This window comes from Hypanus sabinus, chromosome 6 (assembly GCF_030144855.1).
Source record: "Hypanus sabinus isolate sHypSab1 chromosome 6, sHypSab1.hap1, whole genome shotgun sequence".
In the NCBI taxonomy this organism is placed as follows: domain Eukaryota; kingdom Metazoa; phylum Chordata; class Chondrichthyes; order Myliobatiformes; family Dasyatidae; genus Hypanus; species Hypanus sabinus.
In genome coordinates, this window is record NC_082711.1 from 81,024,855 (window position 1) to 81,036,875 (window position 12,021).

Here is a 12,021-nt window from a genome sequence, read left to right on the forward strand (position 1 = left end):
CATACTGCTTAAATGACACAGATAATTTGCCATCCATTTTTGTTTTGGAAATACTTATGGTCTGGTATCTGGCTCACCTGGTTTATTCCTCTGTTCTTTGAAGTTCACTGGCATCTCACTCTACCCCTCCTCTCAAAATCACTGGATACACTTGGGAAGATGGGCGAGGGGAAGTAAAAACTAAAAAGAAATGCAGTTTGAACTCCTAAAATGTTATCTTTGTTATTTGTTTCCACAGGGGTGGTCACCCATATCTCACTGGTTTGGCAGTAGCAGGCGGAGCTTACTACCTTGGCCTAGAAGGTGCGATCATTGGCCCTATACTGTTGTGCATCCTAGTAGTTGCCTCCAACATATACAGTGCTATGTTGATGAGTCCATCAACTGCCTTACCGACTCCTTCCCAGACTCCTTGGCCATTGCAAATACATCGGTAAGTTCCTACTGGGTCATTAGGCTTTATGGATCCTTGATATGTATATTGTGTCTCAGAAGTTAAATTGATTTCAATAGGAGGTACATTGACTGATTGATTTTCCAGAAGATCCATAATTTCTTCTCTTGGACCATGGACCAAAGGTTCACTTATTATCAAAGCATGTATCCATATACAACTCTGAAATTCCTCTTCTCCGGATAGCCACGAAACAAAGAAAAAACACAAAAGTCATTCAGAGAGAAACATCAGGATCTTTCTTGGTGGTGGCTGATGGAGTAACAGCAATCTGTAGTTGCTCCAACTCTAATTATCTTACTATTTCCAACCTGTCTTGAAACTTCTTTTTTAAGTGTGATTTTTTTTCATTATGGCTACATCAAGGGGTTGCCAAGGTACTAAAAATGATGATTCCCCTGCTTCTTTGGATTCTATTATGGATTTACTGCAAAGTCATATACGAGAAGCCTCTGAGAAGTTTCAACAATTCATCTCTGAATTTAAACGAATAGATGGTAAATTGGATTCTATTCAACAAACTCTTAATGAACACGATAAACGTATTAAAAATAATGAAGCAATGTTGTCGTCTCTGGAAACGGAAGTGGATGAACTGCAAAAGCTTTGTGAAAAGCAATCGAAGTCCAACGAAAAGTTACGATGGAAGATTATCAACATAGAAAATAGAAGTAGAAGGAACAACCTACGGGTTCTGAGTCTTGAAGAATTAACCAAAGGTAATCATCCTACAGAATTCTTTGCAAACTTTCTGCAAGAATTATTTCTGGAAATTTTGGCATCTTTGCCTATGATTGACGGAGTTCACAGGTCTCCCGTGTTTAGACCTCCTAACAGAGATAGACCAAGATCCGTAATAATCTGTTTTCATGAATTTAAAACAAAGGAACAGTTAATACACAAATCTCATCGAAGAGGCATCATTGACTATCATGGTTGCAAGATTAAAATTGTTGAAGATTACTCGCCTGAGCTTATGCAGGAACGTGCCGAGTTCAAAGAAGTTACGTCTTGAGTTTTTTAACAAGGGTTTCAAGCCTTCCCTTCGCTACCCAGCTCGACTCAGAATCACACTTAAAAATGGATCTTTCAAATGGTTTTGTTCAACAGCTGAAGCACAAAGGTTTTTAAAATCTGAAGGCTAGCTGTTTAGTTTGTCCTTACATGAAGACAAGATTAAATGAGAAACTTTTAATTTGCAAATCCTGTTGGAGGGGCATGATTCATTATAGGATGGAATATTAAGTTTCTTGAAGACTGTTCGCTTGAGGAAATGAAAAAGGCAGCTTTTTTCTTTGGTAGTTGGTAGGGGGGTTTGACTTTTTTTATATATATAAAAAAATTATTTTATGATCTATGACCTATCTTTAAACTTTTGATTACAGAGTGGTATACCTTTGTGTTATGCTATAACATTTTGATCAATTTTAGTACAATATATGAATGTACACAAAGTATGTTGAGATGTATCTATGTGTTGTACTCTAAATTTTTTTTCTTCTGAATAAAAATATTGTAAAAAGAAAAAGAGGTTATGCAGGAATTTGCTAAGTTTAAACAAGCTTTGTTGGAAGTTTTTTAACAAGCGTTTTAACCCATCCCTTGGCTACCCAGTTTGACTGAGAATCTCATTAAAGATGGTTCCTTCGAATGGTTTCGTTTGAATGCTGAAGCATAAAGATTTTTTAAATTTGAAAGCTAACTGCTTAGCCTGTTTACTTATGAAGATGTAAGATTAAATGTTTAATGTATGAATAATTGTATCTTTTACTTTTGGTAAGCCTTTGTAACTAATTTCCTTTTGTATTTTTTCTGTATTTTTGATATATGAGAATTGAATTTCTTGTTTGGATATTGTTTAGTCTAGGTTGGAATATAAATAACCTTGAAACTAATTGGAGCGATCACCAGGTTTTTTTTGGGGGGGGGGGGGGGGCGTTGTTCGTAGTTGTAGATGCCGGCTTTCTATTGGTCGGTCTTCTTTCTTTGGGAGGTGGGCGGGTTATGGTTTTTTCTCTCAGAAGCTGTTTTTGAATTTTTTTTAGCCAACTTGTTGCTTAGTTACCATTTCTCAAGGTTTATGGATTGATTTTAATTTACGTTTTAACACTTCCTTTGAATAATATTAAAAATGGACAAAACTATTAATTTACTCAGTTTTAACGTGAAAGGGTTAAATCATCCTGTTAAATGTAATAAGATTTTTGCTTGTATTAGGAAATTTAAGGTCCCTATTTTTTTAACAAGAAACTCGCATATATAAATGTGATCATCTACGTGTTTTTAGCCGTTGGAATGGATTTTGTTTTCATTTGCCTTTGTAGGCCAAATCTAGAGGAGTTTCGATTCTTATAGATAATACACTTTTCTTTGTCCAACATAAGGTAGTGTCTGATATTAATGGACATTTTCTTATAGTTTTAGGAAAACTAGATAATAAATTAATAGTATTTGCCCATGTGTATGCTCCAAATGTAGATTATTTGAGGGTTTTTTTTTCATTTTTACCAGATCTGTGTCTTTATTCTTTGGTGATGGGAGGAGATTATAACTGCTGGCTAGATCCAATTTTAGACTGATCGTCTAAACCAGCGTTTTTTAATAAATCAGCTTTTTTTATTCAGTCTTTTTTATTGAAATATGGTATGTTGATGTTTGGTGTTTCTTACATCCTTTAGATAGGGAGTACTAATGCCCTTCCCTTAGACAACATTGGTGGTGTGGAGAGGGGAGACTTGCAGCTTGGGCAACTGCTGGTCTTCCAAAAAAAAACCTTGCCCAGGCTTGCACCCTGGAAACTTTCCAAGGTGCAAATCCATGGTCTATCGAGACTAACGGAGGCCTACATTACTACACAGATAGGGAGTACTCATTTTTTCATCATACATATTCCCAGATTGATTTTTTTTAAATTGATAGTCAAACGATTTCATCAGTTCGTTCCTGTGAATATAAAGAGATTGCTGTTTCAGATCATGCTCCTGTATTTCTATTTTTTAATCTCCCTGGCCTTCCTCAAACAAACAGATTTTGGTGTTTTAGTACAACTTTGTTATCAGATAAAGAATTTTTAAAATTTCTATAGAGGCATATTTTGAAGAGAATAAAAAGGAAGAGACTTCTAATCATATTGTATGGGATACTTTCAAGGCCTATATTAGAGGACAAATTATTTCTTATACTGCGAGTGTTAAGAATAAAGCTAATAAAGAAAGAATTGAATTAGCCAATCAATTGAAACAATTAGATCAAAAATATGCTATAGCTTAAGATTCTATTTTATATAAAAGATGCGTTGAAGTTAAAACCAAATATGATCTTCTGTTAACATATCCAATTGAAACTCAACTTCTTAAAGATAAGACTCAATTTTACATTCACAGAGATAAATCAGGCAAAGTATTGGCCAACCAATTAAGAACTTGTGTAGTTAAATGACAAATTAAAAGAAATTTGCAAAAGTAATGGTGGTAGGACAACTCACACAAAATGCTGGTGGAACACAGCAGGCCAGGCAGCATCTATAAGGAGAAGCACTGTCGACATTTTGGGCCGAGATGTCGACAGTTCTTCTCCTTATAGATGCTGCCTGGCCTGCTGTGTTCCACCAGCGTTTTGTGTGTGTTGTTTGAATTTCCAGCATCTGCAGATTTCCTCGTGATAGGACAACTGATCACTCTGAAATAAATGATACTTTTAGAGAATTCTGTTCTAAACTTTATAGTTCTGATTCCCCTAAAGATAATACTGTAATGAATAATTTTCTAGATCAATTAATTATCGCTGCACTTTCTGCAAATAATTGTAAACAGATGGATCAACCCATTTCTTATGAGGAAATTGCCGAGGTTATACGTTCATTACACTTGGGGAAGGCTTCGGGTCCAGATGGATCTTCTGGAGAATTTTATAAGGCTTTTTCTTCATTAATTATACTGCAGTTGCACTTAGTCTTTTTGGATTCTTTCAAATTGGGTACCTTGCCTCAATCTTTCTATGAAGCCTCTATTTCGCTTAAGAAGAACAAGGACCCAACTGAATGCTCTTCCTATAGGCCAATTTCATTCCTCAATATTGATACTAAAATCCTTTCTAAGGTTCTGCCTCGTAGGATTGAAAATATTTTACCCTCTATTATTTCTGATGATCAGACTGGATTTATTAAAAAGCAACATTCCCATTTTAATATACGCCATGTATTAAATGTTATTTACTCTCCCTCCCAGGAGATATCGGAATGTGTGATATCCTTAGATGCTGAGAAGACCTCCGATCAGGTTTTATGGAATTATTTATTTAAAAACTTAGAAAGGTTTAATTTTGGACCAGATTTTATTCAATGGATTAAATTACTTTATCTATCTCCTTCTGCTCGGGTTCTTACTAATTTTCAAAATTCGAAACCATTTAAACTTCATCACAGAACTAGACAAGGCTGTCCATTGAGCCCTTTGCTCTTTGATCTAGCTTTAGAACCCCTTGCCATTGCTTTTTAAAAATCTAATGATATCTGTGGTATTTTAAGGAGAGGTTTCACTCTCAAAATTTTGCTTTACACTGATGATATATTGCTGTTTATCTTTAATGTTGAGACCTCGTTGCCTTGCGTACTTACTTTACTCTCCCATTTTAGCCAGTTTTCAGGATATAAATCGAACCTACATTAGATTGAATTATTTCCTTTCAATAATTTGGTATCAATTAATACTAATCTCCCTTTTAAAGTTGTAAGGAATCAATTTACTTATTTGGGTGTAACAGTCATTAAGAATTACAAACAACTGTTTAAAGAAATCTTTCTTACTTCATTGATTCATGTAAAAAGGATATCATTAAATTGGTCACCTCTTTCAATATTGCTGATTGGACAAATTAATTCTATTAAAATGAATATTTTACCTAAATTTATATATCTTTTTCAGGCTTTACCCATCTTTATTCCTAAATCCTTTTTTGACTCTCTTGATTCTATTTATATGGAAAAGTATATATGGAAAAGTAAATGTCCTCATTTAAATAAAGTTCATCTTCAAAAATCTAAGAAGTCTGGAGGTTTAGTCTCACCTAATTTTAGGTTTTATTACTGGGCAGTTAATATACAATATCTTACATTTTGGCTATATTGTATTGATCTTGTAGACTGTCCAGTATGGGTCTTTTTAAAAGTTAACTCTGTTAATAAATTTTCTATTATTTCTCTTCTCAGATCCTCACTTCCTTTATTTGTAAGTAAACTAATTGATAATGTAATAGTTAAACGTACTCTGAGGATCTGGATACAATTTAGAAAACTTTGGTTTATTGAGATTTTCCCTTTCAAGTCCCGTTTATTCTAATTTTTTTAAACCCTCCATGACTGATATAGTTTTTAAGGGATGGGACAGGTTGGGTATTAAATGTTTTTGAGATCTGTTTGTTGGAGGAACCTTTGTTCATTTGAGCAAATGTCAGCTAAATATAGCTTACCCAAAACTCACTTTTTTAGATATTTACAAATTAGAGACTTTTTAAGATCTCAATTATGTACATTCCCTATAAACTCAGATAAGAACTTACTAGATGTAATTTTTAGTTTGACACCTTTTCATAATGATTCAATATCTAAGATTTATGGTATGTTACTGGAGATGCGGAGTGTTCCTTCAGACAAAATTAAGAATCTCTGGGAACAAGATTTACAGACATCGATATCTGAGGATGCCTGGAATGAGATTTTTAAACTGGTTAATACTTCATCGCTATGTGCTCGTCATTCCCTCATACAATTTAAGGTGGTACATAGAGCTTATATGACTAAGGATAAGTTATCTCATTTTTATTCAGATATATCTCCCTACTGTGACATGTAATAATGGAGAAGCTTCATTAATTCATATGTTTTGGACTTGTCCGGATCTTGAAAAATATTGGAAGGAAGTTTTACAAACTTTTCCCTTACTTTTTAAAGTCAATTTTAAGCCTAGCCTTCTGACGGCCCTGTGTGGTATTGTTGCAGGACAAGATATTAAGCTGAAGGCATCTGATTTACATATTTTGGCCTTTAGCTCTCTTCTAGCTAGGAGGACGCTTTTGTTTAAATGGAAATATGTCTTTCCTCCTACTCATGCTCAATGGTTATGTGACAATGTCACGTTTAGATTTAGAGAAGATTCGTTGTTCAATTTCTGAATCTCGTCAAGACTTTCAAATGTAGTGGGGACCTTTTCTGAATTATTTTCAAAACCCTCAACTCATTATTTAAGTTCAGATGTTGGCTATTATTATTTTTTATTATATGAGAAGGTATTTACCTTCTTTTCTCCTTAATAAACAGCTTCAGTCTTGGTAGGGGTTAGATTCTTTTTTTTGTATTAAATTAGTATATTTCAATATAACTATTGATTAATTTACATGAATATGGGGTAATGAGATTGTTGTTATGAACTTATATAATGTAATTGATAGTTTTTAAATTTTTTTTACCTTTTATATACACTTTCTTGTACTCTATTCTTCTATGTAGAAACTAATAAAAATTTTGGAAAAGAGAGAAACATCAAACCAACCCCCCCCCGCACAAAAAAATGGCATCCCAATCATAAACCCCCAAAACTCTCCTCTCCCACACAAAACAACACAAACGTCGACCCCCAAATGCAACCCTTCCTCCATATTTAAAAAAACTATCAGAACATCAAACTGCAAACAACTTCTCTTCGCACAACAAAAATGGAAAAGGAATAGGTGATTAAAAAAACTCAATATATAAAACCATAAGTCTGAACATTTCACAGCCCATAAACAGTAATCCAAACCATAAATGCGAAATCATGATACTATCTTACAATATCACTGACATTCATCCAAAGAGAGGAGCACCACATGAGAGGCCTGTCCACCTGCCACAGTGAGCCACACGGTGATAGGCCATTCACAGGCTCCTTCTCCGGCGGGGGTCAAAAGGAAGGCAGTTGGCACTGAACTCCCATGTACCTCGATGTCTCAATCTTTCTGGGCGCTTTAAATAGTAAAAGATATATATAACCATATATTAGAATGAAAGGGAACTGCATCTTATCAGGGCTGTTTAGTGAATTATAACTCAAATGTTGAAAATCAGCACAACTCTGTCAAAGATGATTCCAGTAATTCTCCAGACTGTTACATCGTTGTAGCAACAGAAACTATTCTTTCTTAATCGCTGTTTGTACAGGAGCTTGGGTTAAAACAGTTCAGAAAATCTGAATTCAGCTAAAAAAAAATATTTTTCCATTGATAACTTACTCCCTGATAAAAATCTGTTCTTCAACACTGCAACTTGACTCTCCAAATGTGCCTAACGTGAGTTCATGACTTGCTGTCATAATCATAATTAACTGATAAGAGGATGATACAGAATAGCCTGTGGTTTAACATATTAACCTGGACTAAGACTTGGCTGCAATAAAGTAAGGGGAAGAACTATACTCCCATGTTTCAATGAGGTAAGTAAAATTACATAGGAATATTCAATACATTGCAGATTACTGGAATCAAACTCTTTAATCTCTTTACTTCCTCCTCTTTTTGTCCTGTCCAGTACCATGCTTCCCTTGCTGTGGTTGTTCATGTCACTCAATATACTGTCCACCCCCCAACCCCTCTGCTGCTTTAGCCCGTACTCCATCACCATATGTTTCCAATCCCAGCAATCTTATATAGCCTTTTAAAAAAAAATTCATTTTTTCCAAATAGTTTTTTTTTGTGTCTGGATTGACTTGTACAGACTTAATTTTTGATTCTAAAAGACAATCTATGAGTAAGAATAGTTTACCTCTGATTTCTGATTCTTTATTTAATTTTACTTCAAATGGTATTTGTACATTTCATTTTAACATTGTCTTATTTCTAGTGATAGCTACATATAAAAAAAATTCAGTAAAGTTCTGATTCTCCATATCATGTGAATGTTCCTAGTAATACACACACCAGTATATTAAATTTTCTAGTGAACCAGGGGATTTTAAAAGAATTTATTTGGAACACAAACAACGTGAGCCAAATGATGAAATTTCAGGATTTCTTAAAATCTCCGTAGATTATTGCAGTTCTCTTGTAGTGTACGGTTGATATAGTGCAGTGTATACCTTCCAGGGCATTTCTAAAAACTACTGCTTCAGGGCACAATTCAGTTGCTTATGTTTGAGGAATTTCTAATTCTAATGGTGCTGGTCCTTAGCTCACAAAACAACTCCTGCACCCTTTGTTAGATCAGGTGGCTTAGTAAAGATAAATAGATATTTCTGACTGGCTTAATTTTTGATGAAAAGTATAGATTTTTTTTTACCATTAGTGTAAAGATATTTTCAAAGTATCAGCTGGGCAGATTGTTCAGTCAGTCAGTTTGCATGTTGATAACTGATGTGTTTGTTTGCATTTCAGGCCTTTTGGGGATAGTGCTGAGGAAGTAAAGCCTTCTACTGAGTGACCATGTGTTTCCTTTTATTACTGAGACGAGTGTTGGCTCTTCTATCTGTCGCTTTCCTGCACTGTTCAGAGTTATGGCCTTCCTGGACATCCAAAGATGAATATTGTATTAGCTGCAATTAGCAGGAAGATGTCATTCACACCAGATGGGCATAAGGAATCTGCTTCACAATATTTTGCACATAACTATCAAGAATACAATCCAGAGTTTATCTTTGTAACTCCTGAACCTTAGTTTTCATACGATCTCCAGTTATTATAGTTCTTTAGCTGTGTTTGATATGAAGAAAGGTTGAAATGCTGTTTTAATTTAATTTTATTCTTATGTTCTAAGTGCTTGCTGAAGTATTGAAAACATTTTGTATTGGTTTGTTTACTTTCAGTTCTGTAAATGTCCATAACGCCTTGATATCTGGGCAGATGGCCTGATTAAGCCTTAAAATTACTCAGCTGACGTAGTCTTTATATCCTTCCGCTCAAAAATCAAAACAACATTTTTGTGATTAAAAGTACACAAATAATACAGTTAAGTTACTAAATCTTTCTCTATTTTGATGTTCCTGAATTATTTCCCTCTTTAATAGTCACTCCTTGATTCCTGTTGCTTGAAGTTATGCAGTGCTTCAGTTTAATCTACAATAATGATATTTGAAATTATTGTACTGTAAGTAAAAGTTTTACCAGAGATACTTGGGATATAGGACAGTACAGTAGGATTTCATGGTATTTTTGCCACCCATTCAAAATGCCCTTAATTCCCATAGAGTGTACACTAAAGTTTTTTTGTTGAATACTTAGTACCACAATTCCAGTGTTCTGGGTACAATCCTGACTTCCCGCATTGTCTGTGTGAAACTGACACATTCTCCTTGTAACCACGAGGGTTTCTTCCAAGTTTTCTCCTGCATCACAAATATGTGCAGATTAATTTGTCATAATAACTTGCCCCTTTGTGTAAGTGAATGTTATAATCCAGGGAGAATAAATAAATGAGTGTTCGATAGTTGGTGAGCAGATGGTCCTATTTCTATATGGTATGCCTCTGTATCTCCTAAATTGACAATAGAGGGGAGAAAGAACAGATTAAATTTGTGCAACCTCTTACCCATTTCAGGCATTTTAAAGAGCACATGTGGAAAGGGTTTTTCTTCACTTTCTCTCCATAGCAAGCTTACTGATAGTAATTCCATGCCAAATGTGTATCACAATGAAATCTCTAACCTAGGCACATGACAGTGTCCTTGGAAGTTACATTTACGACTTAAAAGGTGGTGCTGCTATATATTGGATTGATTTCAAATGTTTTTCTTGCAAATGCTTTAATGTATTTTAGGCCACTTTTTAAGTTTGGATTCACATTGCCTTGAATTTGGTATGGAGCCCACAAGTACATTCTGGTCAACTCAATGGGGTGATAATAAGTGTGATTCTTGTATGTTTCAATCATAATTAAGCACTGACTTACAGTTTATTTTCAAAGAACTGACAAATTTTAAGACTATTGAATGGAAGGCTGGGAGGAGTTAGACTGAAATACCATTTTTTTTTATAAATGTTGAAAGATGAATATATTAATTTCACAAAAGAATGTAGACCAATGCCAATTTATTCTCGTCTATAAAGTTGTAAAAGTAGCAAAATGATTTAATAAGCAGACTATTCTATGATTTAATTTAGTAAATGTTAACTTCTGAGGGGATTTAACAGTCACAAATTGATTTGAGGATTTTATTCAGAGATGTAGAGCTATATTATGAAAGGAGAAAATTATATTAATATTTTAAATTTGTTACTCATCTATTATTTTCTGTTTCTAGTCAGACAATAACTATAAAGACATAAAATCTGTAAACACATTATAATTTGGGGCACTTCTAATGTAGTTGAATGCATTATTAGGATTCAGATGGAAGAACTCATTTACACTGGCTGTGTTTTTTTTATTAGCAGACGATTCCAATTGGTAATTTACAATTTGTATGGTACACAATCTGAAAGTTTTGTGTAAATGTTTGAATGGTTCAGTTTACATCAATTAGTTTAAGTGTCAGGGGTTCCCAGCCTGGGGTCCACGGACCCCTCAGTTAATGTTATGGGTCCATGGCATTGAAAAAAGGTTGAGAACTCCTGTTATAGATGTTCCCTTCTGACTGTATTAGCAGTGGATCCTGGCTGAGGAATTCCATGTGTGTGATACTGATACTGATACTTAATTTTGCTTGGTTCATATGTATCAGTATATTTGTTATAAACTTTTTAGGTCATGAATTTATCATGGTTTCTCCAAATTATTTTAATTGTTTGATACATTATCATACAAAAAATAAGAAATTGTGCTGTTCAGTTATCTTATTTGCAAGAGATTTGAGCTAGCTAATTGTAACCTGTCTAAACTGAATGGATTCAAAAATAAAGTATAAATGAAATTTTTTCCATGTTTAAGTATATTTCTGTATCCTGAGCAGCATTACCAACAATCCTTTGATATTATTCTTGAATTATGAAGCTGTCTTGAGGTGATGGACAGGGCAAAACAGTCCCTAATCCTTCATCACAATCATGGCATTCTCAACCCCAATGATACTATGGGAGAACCATCAGCAGAAATTCTAGAGGGACTCAAGATGATGGCAAGGGAAATTAGAAACAAGCAAATACCGACTTTGCTAGCACAATCCACATCATTGAAATTAAGGCAAAGCTTTGTACGTTTCAAATATCACTCCAGTCATTTACATACTTGTAAAGATTTGCATTTTGGCACATTTCTGTTCTTGCTTTTACAGTCTTTTCACTTTCAGCAAGTAATGAAAAGGCTAAAATTATAACAAATTGCTTTAAAGGACTGCTGCTTTTAGTTACTAGAATTAATCCTGAAACATGACAACCAGTCTACTTGAAAGGAAATGTCTGGAAAATGTCTAACACAGGTATGCACAGTAAACCTGATTAATTTATTTCTAGAAATAAATTAATAGGTCTACAGATGTCAGATATAAACTTAATTTTAATAACTATTACATCATCTTTCAGACATTTTGACAAAGGTGACAGGAATGTAGCAGATAAATGAAGCCTAGAAATACTAACATAATCGTAAAGTATTATCAATTATACTTTTG

General features: G+C 34.1%; 1 protein-coding gene across 1 annotated transcript in view; it reads left to right on the forward strand.

Annotated features, from left to right (window-relative positions):
* The window catches only part of tmem245 (transmembrane protein 245), a 118,838-nt gene extending 107,509 nt beyond the window's left edge, over positions 1-11,329 (forward strand). The window contains exons 16-17 of the mRNA XM_059972482.1: positions 239-433; positions 8,855-11,329. Coding sequence (XP_059828465.1) covers positions 239-433; positions 8,855-8,900 — 241 coding nt within the window. The 3' untranslated portion in view covers positions 8,901-11,329. The remainder of the gene's footprint in view (positions 1-238; positions 434-8,854) is intronic.
* Positions 11,330-12,021: the final 692 nt, after the last annotated feature.